The sequence below is a fragment of the Oratosquilla oratoria genome, chromosome 6 (assembly GCF_046742065.1).
Source record: "Oratosquilla oratoria isolate Oo_2021 chromosome 6, ASM4674206v1, whole genome shotgun sequence".
Classification (NCBI taxonomy): Eukaryota; Metazoa; Arthropoda; class Malacostraca; order Stomatopoda; family Squillidae; genus Oratosquilla; species Oratosquilla oratoria.
In genome coordinates, this window is record NC_134782.1 from 65,159,565 (window position 1) to 65,180,789 (window position 21,225).

General features: G+C 37.2%; 1 protein-coding gene across 2 annotated transcripts in view; it reads right to left on the reverse strand.

Annotated features, from left to right (window-relative positions):
- Positions 1–21,225, reverse strand: part of lace (serine palmitoyltransferase long chain base subunit) — a 79,801-nt gene that overhangs the window by 55,816 nt on the left and 2,760 nt on the right. For both annotated transcript variants that reach the window (XM_076187082.1, XM_076187083.1), the window contains exons 2-4: positions 8,002–8,067; positions 7,093–7,224; positions 4,258–4,412 (exon numbers count right to left, since the gene is read on the reverse strand). In XM_076187082.1, the coding sequence (XP_076043197.1) occupies positions 4,258–4,412; positions 7,093–7,224; positions 8,002–8,067 (353 nt within the window). The remainder of the gene's footprint in view (positions 1–4,257; positions 4,413–7,092; positions 7,225–8,001; positions 8,068–21,225) is intronic.

The window sequence follows — 21,225 nt, forward strand, 5'->3', positions numbered from 1 at the left end:
ATACAGACAATAGTCCAGTTTCATCCCAGAAAGATCTGTAAGAGGGCCTAGAAACTATTGCCAGCCACTGTGGGGGCACAGGTTTCCAGCTAGTGAATCTTAAGGCAATTGTTATTATCATTTTGGACTCTTCCCTGCTCCACACATTCTTCATGAATCCATGACCTTCTTTACCTCATTCATCCACCCATGATCTTCTTCTCAAGTTCACTCCCCACACATCTGCTGCCCACTTTTTTTTTTCCATTTGCCCAAACTTCATACGCTTTGATCTACTATATCCAAAAGCTCCCTTTCTAACTCCATTCCTACATCATCTTCACATTTCTTAATTTCTCTCTCCCTGTAAAACCTACCATAATTCTCAAATATATTCAGGCTTTTTCTTTCTGTCTCCCTTTGATTGAAAGTTCTTGCTCAATACATTGCCACAGGTATAATCAATCCCTCATAAAACTTTATCTTTGCATTCATCCCTCGACATCTATTTCTTAACTTTTCATTCCACCCAGACATTTGCCTCCTTTACTTCATAATTCACCTTCAGATTCACTCTTCACTCACTGCAACTTGTGACTCCAAATATTTAAAACCCTCCACTTCCTTAACCACTTTGGTATGACTCAAATTCTCCTGCACAGCATCGGTTGCCATACATACAATTCATCACCCTACTCACATTATAAAATATAGTCACTGCTGTATTTCTTATTCTATTTTACTGAGTAATAATAAACACAGAAAATGTGATCAAACCAGTTCACAGAATCCGGTGGTAACTCATGTACAACTACAAAAAATATATAATCAAGACACCGACAAAGGCATCCTCATGTATCCACTCACGCTTATTGACACCTATGTAGGCCTCATTATACTGAAGTGGTTTAGCCTCTCCCCCTTCAAATTCACACCCGACCTTCTACCATTACTATACTTTGTACATCTTATCACGTTACTTTTAACCATTTATTCTCAAGTTTCTCACATTCTTCCAAACTCAGACACCAATTGCTTCAGTCTCTCCTCAGAATCAACCACAAGCATAATTTCTTCTGCAAACAATAACTGGCTTACTTCCCACTTCCCACTACCTTCACAAATAGCTCCAAAAATCTGCCTAGCACTCTCGCATTCCCTTATTACACCACTCCACCTACATTTACACACTACACCACAATCAGGGAAAACAAAACAATACAAAGGTGGATTCCTGTCACCAATACATAAGAACCTAAACAATCACTCAAAGACACCACAGCAGAGTGAACTGCTTAAATGAGAAAGGAGGAGGAGTACAAGAAGCTGAGAGAGGAGTGGGATGGAGTGAAGGATAGAGTAGAACTTGGAGTGGAGGAGGAATGGGGGATGGTTCAAGGAGGGAGTCACAAGGTGTGCAAAGATGGTGTGTGGAACAAGGAGGATGGGAGGAAATAGAAAGAAGGGTAGCGAGAGGTGGGATGAGAAAGCAAAGAAGGTTGTAGAAGAGAAGTGAGCTTTCACAAATTGGTTACAAAATAGGACAAGGGATTCATACGAGAGGTACAAAGAAAAGAGAAGAGAAGTAAAGCATAAGATAAAGGAGGCAAAGAGGAAAGCAGATGTGAAATGGGGTAAGAGTATGACAAAATTTTGAAAGTAATAAAAAGATGTTTTGGAAAGAAATTAAGAGAGGAAGAGGAGGGAATCAAGTAGAGAAGAAAAGGTAAAAGGTTTGGATGGAGAGATAATAATGGAAGAGAGGGCAGTAAGAGGAAGATGGGCAGAGTATTTTAGGGAGTTGCTCAATGTGAAGGAAAATAGGGAGGGAAAGGTAGCTGCAGTGGGAAGCACTGAGAAAATGACAGTGATGAATGAGGAAAATGGAAAGGTAGTTGCAGTGGGAAGTGCTGAGAAAACAACAGTGATGAGTGAGGGAAATGGAGGAGAAATAAGGAAAGATGAAGTGAAGGCAGTTGTTAGGATGATAAGAGCAGGTTAGGCACCTAGGTTGGATGGATGTCATGCAGAATGTCTGAAAAAAGGAGGTACAGTGATGGTGGATTGGTTGGTGAAGTTATTTAATGTTTATGAGAGGGCAGAGTGCCGGAGGACTGGAGGAGTGCCTGTATAGTTCCACTTGACTTTGGAAAAGGGGGCAAGTGTGAGTGTAGTAGTTTCAGAGGGACCAGCTTGTTAAGTGTAGTTAGGAAGGCTTATGGGAGGGTCTTGACCAAGAGGATTTGGAGAGGTACACAGGGAGTAATTGGTGAGGAACAGTGTGGGTTTAGGACAGGTAGGGGGTTGCGTAGATACAATTTTTGTGGGTTCTGTAGATCAGATTTTTGTGAGAAGACATATGTGAGAAAGCTATAGGAAAAGGTAAGGAGGTTTTTTTGGGCTTTTATGGATCTGGAAAAAAGGCTTATGACAGGATAGACAGGAAGGCACTGTGGGAGGTATTGCAGATATATGGAATAGAGCAGTCAAGAGTTTTTATGATAGCAGAGCATGTGTTAGGATTAGAAATGGAGAGAATGAATGGTTTGAGGCAAAGGTGGGTCTTCATCAGGGATGTGTGATGTCGCCCTGGCTGTTCAAGTTATACATGGATGGGGTGGTGGGTCAGGGAATGGAGATGATTAAAGAAAATGGAGAAAAATAGGAGATAAGCCAGTTGATGTTTGCCAACAACACTGCATTTGTAGCAGGATTAGAGGAGGGATTGAGGAAGTTAGTGACAGAGTTTGAGGTGTGCGAAAGAAGGAAGTTGAAGATAAATATGGGTAAAAGTAAGGTGATGAGATGTACAAGGGGAGAAAGTGGCAGCAGACTGGATGCGAGTATTAAGGGAGAGAGACTGGAGGAAATGGATAGTTTTAGATACTTGGGTGCAAATGTGGCGGGAAAGGGGGGAGTGGAGGCAGAATGTAAATTGAGAGAAGCAAGTAAATGCCTTGGGGGATTAAAAAGTGTAATGAGAAATAGACATTTGGGAATGGATGCAAAGAGGAAATTGTATGAAGGAGTGAGTGATTGTGCCAACAGCACTGCATGGGGCAGAAACATGGAACATAAAAGAGGAAGAGAGGCAGAGTTTGAACGTGTTTGAGATGAGGTGCCTGGGAAATATGATAGGGGTTACTAAGCTGGATAGAGTGAGAAATGAGGTGAGGACAACAGGGGTGGAAAGGGAGCTGGGAGATAGGGCTGATGAAAGAGTATTGGGATGGTTTGGACACATGGAAAGAATGAGTGAAGAAAGACTAGTAAAAGAGGTGTGGAAGGCAGAGGTGGAAGGAGGGGTCAACCTTGGATGATATGGATGGATGGGGTAAAAGGGGCTTTGGGAAAGGGGAATGTTGGTTGAGGAAGGATGGGAGAAGACAGAAGATAGGGGTGAATGGAGAATGGTTGTGTATGGATGATGCTGTGATGCATGATGAGTGGGGGATGGAGGTTGCGGGAGTATGTGTGAGAAATAAATTGACACAGCCCAAAGGGATTTCTCCCCATCTTCTCCTTTTCTGCATGAGGGGACGGAGAGGGGGGGGGGTGTTGATTTAATGAAACGTCCTTGCTGTGGATGTGCTGTGTCTTGTGACACTGCTTCTGACCCAGGGCAGTAGGGGAAAAAAAGTCTTCAGTATATGTACGGTATATGTACCTATTGTAACTCATGGTAAGACACAGACCACCTCATCATACACTACTCTGCTCTTGCATCACCCTGACAACACAACAGCTCTTTTTTGAGCAATTTGTGGGCCAATCTGGAGGCCAACACCAATTATCTGGGAGCTGCGAGTCTCCTACAAGAGCTATGGAGCAACAGATTGACCATATCATCCATATATACAGTGAACAACCATAGCGACATCACAACCCCACATTCACCTCAAACTATTCACTCCCTCTGTTCCTGATCTTTTCACATGCTCTATTATTCATGAAAGAACTTAACTGCTTTCAACAGACTCCTTAACCCAAACATCTACAAACACTCCACAATGGTAGAGGTTAAGTGATCAGCATTCTTTTTGAGAGGAGTCTCAAATTATATAAGAATGCTCCAAGACTGATCCATAGAGATGTCATCTAAGTCTTTAAAATAATGACTGTGCACATAAAAATAATGCAGTCAATAATTTACAAAACAGATAACAACAACATCCCTGTTAGATACTAAATCAAATTTTATACAATGAATCCTAGATAAGCCTTTTAAACAATCTACAACATTATTACACATTCACCCTACACCCTAAAGGTCCTCACTTCATGGTCCATCCATAGTCAGGCGAGTAACGATCAAGCAGCTCAATTTCAGCCCCTGGAACACTGCAAATGGGACGTGCCCAACAGTCTTGTATTCTTCTGTAAACATTTCGTGTATAGAAGCTCTCAAAGCCAATATACAATGGTACATAGTCCTGAAAAAAAGAAGAAAAAAAAAAGAAAACAATACTCATAGAGAAAACCTGAGTATATTAACAATATATAGGCTTAACCCTTTTGCTACCAGGTTGGCGTCATGGAGATAAAGTAATTAAGAGTTGGCCAAAATACATGTTAAAGTTCCATCCAATATTGAACAGATTCAATCAATCCACTGCTTCAGGTTTCTCTTGCAGGAGGCTTGTATCCCCCTGGGAACTGGGAACTCAGGGAAGGGGATGATCAAGATGGTCTGACATCTTCCTTATCATGGAGATGCAGAGATGAACAAGTATCCCATTAGCAACCAAAATAATAGAAGTGCCACATTGTATGGAAGAGGTTAAGTTGGTATCTGGGGATGAGTGAAACGAAAAAGTTGTACATGGGATTAATTGTACACATGGCAATGTACAGAACAGACTTGTAATGTGAAGAAGGCAGAGTTGAAGAGTCTACACATAATTGAGACTGTTTCAGAATTATGGTGGTTGTTATATGGATGGATATTGTAAGGACCATGGTATTGAGTTAGAGAGTGAAAATGGAGAGAGCTGTCAGATTGTGGAAATCACGAATGTTGAGGTGGTTTGGGTATATGGAAAGAATAAGTGAGGAATGACTACCAGTGTGGAAAGCAGAAATGGATGGCATGAACTTCAAAGAAGACCAAAAACAAGGTGGATGGCTAAGGTTAGGAGGGGCACTGGAGACAAAGAATGTCTGTTGAACGAGTATAGAATACAGAATATAAGAATGAATGGAGTTGTTGGAATTGAAAAATGCAATGAGCAACGACACGGCCTAAAGTTTTGTGCGTGCGTGCTCTGTAAATTATTTGAGATTATGGGGGGGGGGGGGGTCAGCATATAATTAAATGGTGGGGTTCCAGGTCCATCTGTCAGGCCCTACTGCCACTGCTTGTGACCCAATCAGTGGCGGGAAACAGAGATGACCTTTCATTAACAAGGTGCTCACATTCTTGTATACTCTAACATTTTGGAACAATCTCTTTCCAAGACCTCATTTTTGGGTGCACATAAATCACTGCAAACTTTCTGTTTTTCATGTTGCTATCTTCAACACTTATCAAGATCATCTCTACAGTGTTCCCTCCATATGTAACTTTCATCACATTTAAGTTTTTCTTAACCAGGAACATGACTCCTTCACCTTGTTTCTCCGCCCTTTTTCTAAGCCAGTGATTAAATAATCCATGGCCAACACTGTTTGGTACTAGTGGACCCTTTAATTTTGTCTCCACAATTCCCATTATGTCTGATTTTGCTTCTGACAGGTAATAGTTTAGTTTGTTCAATCCTGAGATTAATCCATCTATGTGGTATAAGCCAATTTTAATTTTTTGTTCCCTCCATCTCTTCTATGAACCTTTGTTTTTTTTAATACCATTTTTTCAGTCTCATATCTAACACTTTCCAATAAAACTGTGTTGGCTGTCTCCATTCTTTTCTCATATTTTTTCTTTAGCTTCGTTTATTGTCTTAATTTTTTCTTTCCTTGTCATTAATGTCCCTTTTTATTCATATATTTTTATAGTGTTCGTTACTTGCTAATTCTCTTGCTAAGATTTCTTATGCTGCCATTTGTGACTAATCTTTAGTTGTCGACTTTTTCCTTTTCCTTCTGCATATTTACCAATTCTGTGCACTTTCTCTATTTCCTTTCATAATTCTTGTTCTTTACCTTGTACTACTTTTAAAACTTTCCTTGCCATTCTTTGTCCTCTTTATCTCTCAGGAACTAATTTGGGTTATGTTTTTCCTTCATACCATATATTACTACACACTTTTTTTTGTCTACTGTATCTCTAAGTTTTCTTTTTCCTTACCTTAATGACAGCATCTTCAGCCTTCTACTGCATTTGAGTAGGCCTGATATTGACTATAATAATAACTGTTCCCTCAAGGGAGCACTTGGTTGCACAGGGAACATATGCTGAGCAGGGAAAAGATTGCAAAAAGATAGGAACAATTGAATTGTGACTGGATGAAAGAAAATTCTTATCTGCTTCAAAAATTAATACAAGTGGATGAGAAGGGAGCCGGTAGGCCATTCAGCGCATACCTTTATATGGGGGAAAGGACCTTTTGGTATATACATGTATAAAGTAAATGTGTATTTTGACTGCCACTCTCCTTACAAGATAGAGGACCTTTGGTGTATATACAACCTCCATCACATCTTTAAGTTTACTCATCTTGTGATTTCTGGAAACTTTTTTTCACTCACTAAAGATCATAGCAGTTTGCATTATTAGTCCGTCTTTTATGATGAACACCGGTAATAGTAGTATAGTACTAAGTTGTCCATATTTTGAGATACTTATCACAATAAACAAAACCATCATGATTCACAATCTACTCTCTATGTAATAGTATAATTTGAACTACACCATCTTTCATCACCAGGCCATTAACCCCATCCTTCTTGGGTGATTCCTATCTTTTAGAACTGACTGCCATAAAGCTATTTCATTCATACCTATGGCACCCCCCTCTGATGTGGTGGGACTACAGCATATCTCAATTAACTTTTCCATACCAGATGTCACTTCTTCCTTTTATTCTGTTCAATGCCAAACTACTTTACTCATCTCCGTAGCAATGTACTGGTAGCACAGGGGTTAAAGACAATCCACATACAAAGTTTACTTACCTCCCTATTCTTCTCCTTGTTCGAAGGAGGATAGAAGAATTCTTTGATGTAACCTACAAGTAGAAGGACACCATAGGACAGGAACGTGTAAAATGCAACCAGCAGTGGGCACTCCTCCACATTATGAGTCCTCTGCAAAGTTGATTGATGTCAACTAATTTGTGATACGAAAAAATACACAACTGTGTTGAGTAAAATGAATTCTAAAATAGCAGAAGTCCTCTTATGAAAACTAAAGATAAGACAGGTACATTATCAAGTCACAGGTAAGTCAAAGCCCAAAGAAAGGTAATGCATACTAGGAAAAGATATACAAGTCAAACAATAAATAAACATCTACATGTGACAATCTTAAAAAGTAAGTGCACCTGATGTGCAGATACTCCTGATGTACAAGAAAGGAGTGGGAACAAAGGGATGAGGAGAAAGAAGTGAAGAGGAAGGAGTGAGGAAAAAGAGGGAGTGGAATGGCAAAGGAGAAAGAGAATAGAAATGGAGGAGGAGGAAGAGGGGGCAGAGGGTTGCGGAAGAGTTGGAAGGAAGGAGAGAAGATAGAGGGAAGAGGAATGGGTTAAGAGGCAAGGGAGGAGGAAGGGATGAAGAGGTGACAGAGAGTATGGGGTGAAGAGGAGGATGAGGATGGAATGAGGAGTGAGAGAAGGAGTCAAGAGTGAGAAGAGAGGAAAGAAGGAAAAGGAGGAAGGAGTGGGAGGAAGAAAGGGGGAAAGTGAGGAGAAAAAGGAAAGGGTGAGGAGGAATGAATGGAGGAGAAGGAGGAGGAAGAGGGAGGAGGAAGAGGGAGGAGGAAGAGGGAGGAGGAATGCAAGGAGAAGAAAAGGAGTGAGGAGGTAGAGGAAGGAATGAAGATAACAAGCTGATATACAGTGAACTTATGATTGCAAAGTTTACCTTTTTCGAACTCTTCAAAGTACTGGTTTTGTGAGGACCTTCTTGAAGGTGCACAGCATGTCCATTCTGGAAAAAAAGATCATGAGGGTTATCATTCAAAATATTTTACCCATTGTATTGTGTTTCTCCACAATAACTAACAGCCAGCATGCAAAATTTGAATACATACAATATAAAGTAAAAAATTTTGCACACTCTTGCAGCTCATAATATAGAATAAAAATGCATCTTTTAGTGCACTGCAATGAAAATATCTATGAAGACAGGTAGTTGAATTCTAACAATACTACACAACACTGGTAGCCATGTTTTCCCACACACCCTCGTATAGAATATCAACTGTGCAACTTTTTTGCAGTCAATACTTTAGGGATTTTAATGATATCCCTACAAACCAGTCACACAGCATTCTTTTATGATTGGAGTCTAGTCTCCACCCAAAAAAGAATGATTATTTTATTTACTTTTATGTTCTTGCATCCACATAATATAGATATTACACACAGAAAATATTGCAAAGTAGTACTCATTTTTCATCATCTGGCAACCTGTTCAGATAGTCTATAATATCACTATTATATATACATACATACATACATATATATATATATATATATATATATATATATATATATATATATATAGCGCCTCTGAGTATAATTAGCTTAGCCACATTAAATTCAGCTTTTTATAAGTCGGAAAAGATGTGGAATATAACTTTTCCATAATTCCTATGGTGGCTGTTCATAAAGATGTGAACTTCTCTCCTGTACAGTTTGGTGACAGATCTCCATTGGTTAGTTACGGTAATCAATGGATAAGTAAGCTATGACAATTCTGCCACTAGTGCAAAGTTAATTATGCTCAGAGGCTATTGATATAATATATAGACTACACATAGAAAATAATGCACAGGAGTACTCATTTTCATCATCTAGCAACCTGCTAGGATAGTCTACAAAAACACTATTTTATAAATAAATAAATATATATATATATATATATATAATATTTATATGCAAAGAGTCCTCGTTATACAGTACATATGCATTCCTGAAAACCTTACCACAAATTGAAAATACCGTATACCGAACCCAAGTTTCAACCTATGGCAGACATACCTTCTCCCTGCTCTTTCCTCTTCAAACTATCTAATTTTATCTCCAAAATACGAGCAGATATTGTATCTGTGAATTTTTCTTACCATAAATAGAATCAAGGGTAGTAATTACCAAATACCGTAACTGTGAATTTACCGGATAAAGAGTTACTGTATAAGGAGGACTCACTGTGTGTGTGTGTATATATATATACATATATATATACATATATATATACATATATATATTCCATATGTATGTATGGCAACAGACATCCACCTTGCTACACATTTGATCAATTGTAGAATTTTCCACCCCCTCCACACACACATACACATACCAGGGGCTTTTTTCCATTTACAAGGGAGATAGTCAATTTCAAAAAGCATAATTCCACTCCCACTCACCACTCCTTCCTCCCTCTCATCTGGGCTCCTCATGGATGACAGGTTATCCCTGCATCTTGCCCACTGTCCTGGGTCTGAAGCGATGCAGCAAGACAACACATCCATAGCAAGGCCGCTTCATTTAATTGGTGACCCCACCTCTCCATCCCCTCATGCAGAAACAATGAAGACGGAGAGAAATCCCTTCGGGCTGTGTCAAAATATCATTCACACACAACCACTCCCTAAACCCTCCCTATCCCCCACACATTCCCTTCTATGCATCACCATATCATCCATACACAGCCATTCTACACTCATCCCTATCTTCTGCCTTTTTCATATATCCTTTTCCACCTCAACTCTCCTCCTCACCTCTTCATTTCTCTCTATCCAACCATGTAACCCCTACAATACTTCAGACATTTAATCTCAAAAACATTAAACTCTTCCTCTCATGTTCCATGTCTCTGCCCCATACAGTACTGTCAACACAATCACTATTTCATACAATCTCCTCTTAGCATCCATTCTCAAATGTCTATTTCTCATTACACTTTTTAGTCCTCAAAGGCATTTACTCGCTTTTTTCAATCTACAATTTACCTCCACTCCTCCCTTTCCTGTAACATGCAACCCCAAATACTTGAAGCTATCCACTTCCTCCAGCATCTCTCCTTCAATACTCACTTCCAAATTGCTGCTATCTTCTCCCCTTGTAGATATCATCACCTTATACCAACATTTACCTTCAAATTCCTCCTCTTGCACACCTTCCCAAATTCCACCACTAACCCCCTTAATCCTGCCACAGGTGCAGTGTCATCAGCAAACAACAACTGGCTTACCTCCCACTTTCCTTCATTTTCTTTAACAATCTCCAATCCCTTGCCCTACCCTTGCATTAACCTCCTGCACCACCCCACCCATGTACATAATGAACTGCCATGGCAACATGACACATCCCTGGTGCAGTCCCATCTTTACCTCACACTACTCACTCTCTCTATTTCTAATTCTACCACAGGCTCTACTACTCTCATAAAAACTCTTACCAGTTTTCCTTGATTTATGGTTTGGGAGCATTGATGGTGGTGATAGTAACCTAACTACTAGTGCTCCTAAACCATAAACTAGGTAATAAAAAAAAAAAAAAAAAAAAAAAAAATTACCATGACCCGAGTGACAGTGGAGCGCTTCAGACCTTTTTCGATCTGTTTGTGTGTGTGTATTTACCTAGTTTACCTAATTTTGTCTTACAGGAAGAGGAGCTATGCTCGTGGTGTCCTGTCTTTGTATCCCAGTGTCTAGTTTGCTCTTAAATTCGTGTATGGTTATTTCACACATTATTGTTATGTGTTTGTTCCAGATATCTACCACTCTGTATGGAATTTTTTTTTTAGGTCTCTTTTATAACTACCACCCTTTTTGATTTTTTTTCATGTCCTCTTGTGTTTCTCTTGTCCCAATTTTGTAAGTCCTCTCTATCAAGGACTTCCATGCCTTTCATGATTCTGTAGATGGTCAGTAGGTTGCCTCTTTCTCTTCTTTGTTCCAAAATCAGTAATTTCAATTTAGCTAGTCTTTCCTCATATGACAGGTTTGAAAGTGCTGAGGCCATTTTTGTGGTTGCTCTCTTGCTTCTTTCAATTTTCTTTCTATTCTTTTTGGTACTGGGTGACCATAGTGTCACAGCATACTCCAGTCTAGGCCTTATTAGTATGACTAACATTTTTTAATCATTTCTTCATCTAAATAGGTAAAAGCCACCTTTATTGATCTAAGCAAGTTGTAGGATTCTGACAATTTTGTGTGTGTGTGTGTGTGTGTGTGTGTGTGTGTGTGTGTGTGTGTATTTACCTAGTTGTATTTACCTAGTTGTATTTTACGGGAAGGGGAGCTATGCTCGTGAGGTCCCGTCTTCATATCTCATTTTATCTAAACTATTTTTAAATTCATGTATTGTTTTTGCACACACCACTTTCTCATCTAATTTGTTCCAACTGTTTATTACTCTGTGAGGAAAGCTGTTCTTTTTCAAGTCTCTTCTATAGCTATCTTTTTTTATTTTCTTTCCGTGTCCTCTTGTATTTCTGTTATCCCATTTTATCAGATTCTCTCTATCAGTAATTTCTATGCCTTTCATGATTCTGTAAATAGCTATCAAATCTCCTCTCTCTCTTCTTTGCTCTAGTGTCTGTAGTTCAAGTTTTTCTAGTCTCTCTTCATATGATAGTTTTGAGAGCGTTGGTGCCAGTTTTGTAATTGCTCTTTGTATTCTTTCAAGTTTTTTTATACATTTTTTTTGTACTTGGTGACCATATCATTGCTGCATATTCCAATCTTGGTCTTATCAGGGTGATTAGGATTTTCTTCACCATTTCTTCATCCAGGTATGTAAATGCAACTTTGATTGTTCTTATTAAATTATAAGTTTCTCCAAAAATCTTATTTATATGTTTCTCAGGTGACATATTATTCATAACAATGACTCCCAGGTCCTTCTCATTTTCTACTTTTTTTATTCCTTCTCCCAATTTATATGCTCCTGTTATTCTGTTTTTGCTTTTTCCAAATTCCATTATACTACACTTTTTTGTATTGAACTCCATCTCCCACTTCCTACTCCATTCCTGTACTATATTTAGATCTCTCTGTAGTGATTCACAATCTTCTTCAGTTTCCACTCTTTTCAGTAGTTTTGCATCATCTGCAAAGAAGCTCATATAGCTTTCTATTCCTTCATCCATATCATTAATATATATAGCAAACATTATTGGGGCCAGTACTGTTCCCTGCGGAACACCGCTTATTACTTCATCCCATTTTGAGTGCTGGTTTCTTATCACTACTCTCAATTTTCTTTCTTGCAAAAAGATCTTCCATCCAATTTAGTAGTTTTCCCTGTATTCCTCCTTCAGTTTCTAATTTCTTAAGCAACTTCTTATGTGGTACTTTGTCAAAAGCTTTCTTTAGGTCTAGAAATGCACAGTCCGCCCATCCATCTCTTTCTTGTATTATATCTATTAGCCTTGAATAGAAACATATTAAATTGGTGACGCATGATCGTCCTTGTCTGAATCCAAATTGCCTTGGATTTAACACTTTGTTTTTTTCTAAATACTTTACCCATCTACTTTTGATAATTCTTTCACAAATTTTTGCTATTGTACTTGTTAGGGAGACTGGTCTATAGTTTGTAGGTTCTTCTTTATTTCCTCCTTTATATATAGGTACTATATTTGCTTTTTTCCAATCTTCTGGAACTTTTCCTTCTTTCAAGGAATTGTTTAGTATGCTATGTATTTTGTCTGCCAGTTCATTCCTGCATTCTTTCAGAATCCAGTTTGCTATATCATCTGGTCCATGCGATTTTCTGACATCAAGATTACTCAAGTGTGTCAATATTTCATTCTTTGTTACTTCTATTTCTTCCATAGGGGGGACTTTCTCTTTCCATTCAATCTCTTCAGGTTGTATGTTCTCCCTTGTAAACACTGATTTAAAATGTTTGTTCATAATTTCCGCCATTTCCATTTCCTCAGTGTATTCAACTCCCTCTTGTCTTAATTTCTCTAGTCTTGTTTGTTTTTCAGTTTATTGTTTACAAATCTGTAGAATAGTTTTGGTTGATCTTTACACTTTTCTATGACATCTTTTTCATATTTTCTCTTTTCCTCTCTGCACGTTTGTACATATTCATTTCTATAACCGGTATATATTTTCCATTTTTCAGGTCTTCTGTCTTTTTTCCATCTGGTCCAGGCTTTGTCTCTTTTGTCTTTTAGCTCCCTACAACTTTTGTTGTACCAGCATTTTACATATTCTTTTTCTTGTTTTTGTCTTGGGACATACTTTTCCACTCCTTTTTTGTAAATTTTTGTCAAAATATTCCATTTCTCTTCCACTGTAGTTTCTTCTTTGTATATTTCTTCCCAGTTTTCTTGTTGAAAGAATTCTCTTATTTTATCAAAGTTTGTTTTTTCATACATCATTCTTCCTTTTCTATATTGCTCATTTATTTTCCTATATTTTTCTTCATTAAGTTCCAGTTCAATCAATATGTGGTCACTTTTGCTTATTGGTGTTTTATATTCAATCTTGTCCACTATTCTAGGTTCAGATGTAATTATTAAGTCTAGTCTCGATGGTTCTTCTTCATTTCTATACCTGGTGTTCTCCTGTATCCATTGTGTCATTGTATGGTCAGTAATCATCTCAAGTAGAGCGTTTCCCCATGAGCCGTCTCCACCCTTTACTGTCATTTCTTCCCAGCAGATTTCTTTGCAATTAAAGTCGCCCATTATAACTATTCTTCCTCCATCTTCCATTATTTTATTTAATGTTATCTTTGTGTCCTCTAACATACTTTTATGTTCACTCTCCTCCCATGAGGTTGTTTTCGGTGGCACATAATTTATCACAAATTTTCTGCTCTTCTTATCTCTGTCTTCCACTTCTATCATAATCATCTCTACTGTATTCTTTCCATATATGACACCCTTCACGTTTATATCCTTCTTAGTCAGGAACATAACTCCACCCCCTTGCTTTTTCTCTCTGTTTTTAATCCAATAATTATATGCATCATGTCCTACACTGTTGGGTGGTAGTGGGCCTTTTAATTTTGTTTCTACAATTCCCATTATGTCCGGTTCTTTTTCTTTCAAATAATCATTCAGCTCATTCAATCCTGTTATTAATCCATCTATATTTGTGTAAGACACTCTTAGTTTTCTGTCACTTCCATTGTGTTTTTCTCTTGTATGTCGAACTGCCTTAGTTTCATATTCACTACTCTCCAATAGAATCTCTCTTTCTCTGACTCCGTTCTGTTCTCGTTTTTTGTCTTAGCTTCAAGTCTTTTCTGCTTTTCTTCCTCTCTTTCCTCTTTATTCATTTCCCTTTTTATCCATACTTTTTTATATTGTTCACTTGTTGCTAGTTCCCCTGTTTTGGATAAGATATTCTCTGCCGTCGTTTGTGACCTGAATTTAATCTTAATTGGTCTGGTCTTATCTTTACTATACTTTCCGAGCCTGAATTTTTCCTCAATTTCCTTCATAATTTCTGGTTCATCTTCCTGAACTAATTTTAGTAAACTGCTTACTTTTTCATTTTCCTCATTGGTTCTTGAGGTTCTATCTGGGTTATGTTTCTCTTCCATTCCTAATATAATTATACATTTCTTTTTGTCAGCTAAGTCTCTTACTATATTCTCCTTCTGTCTCATTACTTTAATAACTGAGTCTTCAGTTTGTTCTCTCATTTGCTGTTTAATTATATCAGTAAATGCAACTTTACTGTTTTCTTTTATCGACTTCCATCCCTCTCTGTTTTCTTTACTATCCTCCTCAATTCCTCATTCTCCACCTTTACTTCTTTTAACTGTCTTTTCAGGTTTTCTATTTCATCAGTTAAGTTTTTGTTCGCCTTCTCTAGTTCTTCCAATTTTTCAACCCTCCTTATAATATTGTTAACATGACCGAACCTACGCTCCAAGTCCTCGATCCTCTTATCGACCTTCTCTTCTAGTCTTGTCGGTCGGGGGGGGTTTGTGTCCCCCCCCACCCTCTTTAAATCCCTGGAAAATATTCTCATCACTTTCTACTGTATTGCTCTTGTCTATACTTCTAATCTTTACATTTTTATTAGACATTTCATCGTCGTCGGGGGGCCTTTTGTTTACCTTTCGCCTGTCTGTCTGGGCCAAGTTTACTCCTTCCTCATTTCCTTCCATTTCCCTCAGTAATCCCTCTCCTTCTCCTCTTTCCCTACTTTCCTACTACCCCACGAGCAATTTCCCCCCACCCTGTAAATACAATAGGCACTTCTCTTTTCGTTGGGATCCACAATACTTCAATTTTCTTCAGAACGTCTTCTAAGCCGTCCGTTCGTTGAAGTGTGTGTGTGTATTTACCTAGTTGTATTTTACGGGAAGGGGAGCTATGCTCGTGAGGTCCCGTCTTCATTTCTCATTTTATCTAAACAATTTTTAAATTCATGTATTGTTTTTGCACACACCACTTTCTCATCTAACTTGTTCCAACTGTCTATTACTCTGTGTGGAAAGCTGTTCTTTTTCAAATCTCTTCTATAGCTGTCTTTTTTTATTTTCTTTCCGTGTCCTCTTGTATTTCTGTCATCCCATTTTATCAGATTCTCTCTATCAGTAATTTCTATGCCTTTCATGATTCTGTAAATAGCTATCAAATCTCCTCTCTCTCTTCTTTGCTCTAGTGTCTGTAGTTCAAGTTTTTGTAGTCTCTCTTCATATGATAGTTTTGAGAGTGTTGGTGCCAGTTTTGTAATTGCTCTTTGTATTCTTTCAAGTTTTTTTATACATTTTTTTGTACTTGGTGACCATATTGTGTGTGTGTGTGTGCGTGTGTGTGCAGGGGGTGGGGGGGTTCCTACAATTGATCCCATTTATTTGCTGCTTTAGTGTCCCTGGAGCTCTCACAGTAAACTGATTTATGACATGTTTGTGGCATGGACCTTTCTAACTGCAATTTCATCAATATAATACTTAGATGGCTCCAACCAATCTCATACTACTGAGAAGGGCCAATAGTGCATAATGTCTTAGAATGACTACCTACAAGAAATCAAAAGATTGTAAAATGGAGTCTCCAAGGTGCAATACTATATTATCACCAGCACTGTTTAATTTCTTCACAAACTATCTCCCCACAAATAATCCAGAGCATAATATCAAAGTTTTCATCAATGCAGATGACCTGACAATCATAGCCCAACACAGCGATGACAAAAATATACAAGTGTATGTCATAAAACTAAAACTGTGGCCAAGACAAATCAGAACAACTTCCCCTGTGACAATGTTCACCGCTGACAATCATAAATCAACGAAACAGCAGTCAAGTTCAACAGCAAACTTCTACCACTGGATAAAACCCTAGAATCCTAGGCCTAAATATTGACACAGAACTGCCCTTCTGCTTTAACATCAAGGACATGACAGTGAAATTCATAAAACTAAACTTTCTACAACCAGTGGCAAGCACAGATTTTGTCCAGCAGAATAAACTCTCATGGACAATTCACAAGAACCACACTCAACAACACCTACATAGCATGGTTTTCAACAATCAAGAAAATAGACATCCTTCAAACATGAAACAAAGCATCAAGAATAACCAAATGCATTAAAACCACACCAGTAGAATATCTACATCTTGAATCCGAAACCCTCCCCATTGAACAGCACATTTAAACTGTAGGCATTTACTTCTATGCAAGAACCCTCAAACCCACTCATCCTTCTCACCATATTACACAAGCACAACTATCAGAAAGAAAAAAAAAATCATACTACTCAAACATTTACTACAACTTCCATGTACCACAGAACACATTCATACAAAAACACTTAATGCCCAATCCCCAAATCCCTCCTTTACCCAACTTTCTCAGATATCAACCCAACTGAAAAATCACTCAAACAAGCAAGAATCATATTGCCACAATTACATTTGAGCCACTATTCAACAATGAACAGAACCAACCCAGAACAGGCTTGAACAGTCAGATTGCCCTACATGCAATAACCACACAAAGATGAGCACTTCATCCTACACTGAACACTTATCTTATTCAAATAACAACATAGGATCTCCTCAAGCTGTAAGCCTATCTGGTTGTCTTTGCCAGTGACCTGGGAACTGTGGGTCTCCTACAAGAAAGACCTGGGGCAACAGACCAATTGAAAGAATCTCTACTTACCACTTCTATGACTCCATCTTTTCAGCACATTACTGTCCAAGGACAGAAGTACTAGTTATTACAAAAAATAAATAAATAAATAGATAATATTATATATATATATATATATATATATATATATATATATATATATATATATATACATACATACATACATCACAGGTCTCGTTCTGAGTTCATTCCTGACCGGTTTCGCAAACCAGTCAGGAATAAACTTGGAACGAGACCTGTGACTCTCTTTTTTCCACCTTTTTCAACTTGTCACAATGTCTCAATATATATATATATTGCAAAAATAATCACAATAATGAGTGACTAAATAGTACTGTATTGCAGAAACCACAGGGAAAATAAAGTCGGAATACTAAATATTTTCGTCTATTATAACATCCTCAGAGTACTCTGAGAATGTCGTAATAGATGAAAATGTTTAGTATTCTGCCTTTATTTCCCTGTGGTTTCATATATATATATATATATATATATTCTTATATATATAAATAAAATAATAATGCTAATAAAAAATAAATTAATAAATAAAATACAATAGAATAACTTAGAATACTGATAGTTTACATCAGCTGCATAAAAAAAAATATATACCTGTTCTTTCATGCTAAAAATTAAATCTACTCTGGAGCCAATTACTTTGCCCAAGACCAACTCAACACTGATGCAACATGCACAACTAAAGCTTCTTCCAGTTCCAGTAACACTTCCAAGGAATAAGATTTCATATCTTATCATAGTCACATGTGATAACTGATGCCATACCTAGATGTTACTTCCTGCTTGCAAAATACAAAGGCTCACCTAAAGCCACCCCACACCCCCAACACCCAAATGCCAAATGCAAAACCAATCGCATGGCAGCAAGCCCTCTCACTGATTTCTCCATATAATATTGGACTTCAGTGCTTTGTGAGTGAGGGGATGCTTCTAAATCACCAGTCAGTAGATCAGTCACCAGTTATATTCTTTGTGAAAAAGTAGTGGAAAACATTTGACAATTAGGAATCTCAAATCTGTTTCAAATACAAAGAGCCAATCCCCAAGACTGCAACTTCACCTGACAGACTTAGAAGATGCATGAGGAGTCTCTTCAATATATATCATGCAGAACAACCTGATGTACAGATACTCATTATTAGACCCTCCTCCATTCTTCAATTCTTATGCAAATAAAATAAATAAATAAAATCCATTATAAATCAAAATTATGCATAGGCCTACTCTAGTAATTACAACTGTAAATGACTAAATGTGCACATGTTCAAGACCTTTCCAAGCTTTTCACATCTTTTTCTGACTAATGCTATTAGGTTACTGATATTTGAACACTGTACCAATTCCATGCAATATACACAATAACTTGAAGATCACCTCACCTCATCACTTCTATCTACTGCTTCTACTACTGGAAACCCATGGCCTCATGATAGCGGCCAACAGTACCCCAGCAGCCTGACATTTATAAAAACTGACCAAAACCCCACTTAATGTCATATCTTGCTGAAACTTACTCTTTGTATTTTGACCTGTTCTTTCTAATGGTAAGACCAGATATTACTTACTGGATGATTTTTTGTGAAATAATGGCCAGTTTTGTAATATTCCATCAGTATAGCTTGCAAATCTTATAATCATTTAGTTTTCTATTTGTAATTTTAGGTTAAGATACATCTTAATATTTTATGATGTAACCATTTTCAATACTGAGGGTTTTCCAAGATAGTGAGTTTTGTGCAGTTTGGTGGGTACAAAGAAACTAGTCAATATCTCAAAAACCAAGTCAGTTAGGCAACAAAGGATCATATTTATGGAAAGCTGTGAAAATTTACAAGGAGACAGGTTATTCCAGGATTTAAAGATATCAGCCCACTTCATCTTTTTTCTAACTGAGCTAGGAAGCGGATTTTTTTTTTTTAACTTAAAATCATGCTCATTTTTACAGTTATTCTGACCAAGTTTCATTGAAGTCTGTCAATAGATACTGTACTTACACAATAAAAACCTTATTGTGCAAGAATAATCAATAATCAAACTGCTACTAGTCCCCAAATATTTGGACTTTTGCTTTAGCATTTTTTTAAGTATCGGGCATGGTTATAATTATCAACACACTAAACATGTGCAAGTTCAGTGGTTATTTTTTGCTCTACTGATACATTTACCTCCACAGAATCTTTTAACTGTTTATATTATTAATCCTTCTTGAAATTCCAATATTCAACACATCATAATAAACTTCAGAATTTAGAACAGTGTCAGCTTAAAGGGAAAAAAAATATATATATATATATATATATATATATATGCAATAAGAACACTAGGAACATGTGTTTTATAAATGCAAGGTAACCACTTAAGAAAATAAACAAACGGATCAGAGCGCTTTCGTATATTACATCTTCAGTGTAAATTACACTGAAGATGTAATATACGAAAGCGCTCTGTTCCGTCTGTTTATTTTCTTAAGTGGTTACCTTGCATATATGTATATGTATATGTATATGTATATGGATATATATATATATATATATATATATATATATATATATATATATATATATATATATAATAATAATAGTAATAATAATAATAAATAAGTAAATACACCAAAGGCTTTTTCCCCCTTACAAGGGTGGTAACCAAAAAACGAAGGCATAAAAACCACTCCCACCCATTCCATCCCCAACATACTCTGGCTTTTGTCTCCAAGGATGCCCCCAGTCAACACTTCAACCCATGTACAAGACTAGAATACGCAGCAGTAATATACTCCCTAAACAACTATGAGATGCAAGCAAGATCAAGAGAATACAAAGAGGAGCAACTAAAATGATTCCCAGATTGAAGATAAATGGAGACTAGAAGCATCTCCCGTTGTTAAAGGACAGATGACTTCTGAAGGGTTATTTTCTAAGCCACTGTTATAGTTTTTATATGCTTGGTATTAGGTAATTATATAATTAGTACTTGCTCTATACTGTCCTCACATGTTATCAAATGCTTATCCATTTGGCCTCAAAACCTCAGAGATGTTTCTTGATAACAATGGTGAAGCATTGAGAATTCAATGGTTGAGTGGCATTCAAGCCATAATTACCTATATATCAATGCTAGACTTCAAACATCGATAACACAATATAAGAGTACCATCAGCTGTGTTTTTTATCATACCCTACTCAAAACTTCAGAATACATAACTAATCCCTTCTAATTTTTTCTTGGCCCTGAATCTCAGGCCTGCTTATGTTCTGGTATTCACTCAAACATGCAAACCAAACATTAATAATGACTGATAGACAGAAATCAATATTGCCTATTACAAATCCCCATTATTTCAATGCCTCTCAGAGCATTCTATCAAATACCATAATCTGACAAATTATGTAAAGCTTCAGTAGCATATGCCTGTTACACAAACACACACACACACACAAAATATACAAGGAAAATAGAAGGAATCCAAAGAGTAATGACAAAGATGGCCCCAACACTTTCAAACTAACATATGAGCAAAGATTATCTAAACTGGAACTACCAACCCTGGAACAAAGAAGAGAAAGAGGCGATCTGTTGGCCATTTACAGAATCCTGAAAGGCATGGAAGTCCTTGACAGAGAAGACTTATTAAATTGGAATAGAAGAAAAACATGGAAGTCCTTGACAGAGAAGACTTATTAAATTGGAATAGAAGAAAAACAAAGGGACATGACAGTTATAGATATCTGGAGGAGGAGGAGAAAAAAAAAAAAAAAAAAAAAAAACACACTGAGTGGTGGATGTCTGGAACAAATTGGATTAAACAATAGTGTGTGCAAACACCATACATGAATTTAAGAAAACACTTGGTTGCGAGATACAAAGACAGGTCACAATGAGCATAGCTCCCCTTCCCATATAATCAACTACATAAATACATCCATGCAAAAGATTACAAAGGAAGAGCATGATGACAACCACCCACAATCATCAGATGCAAAAAA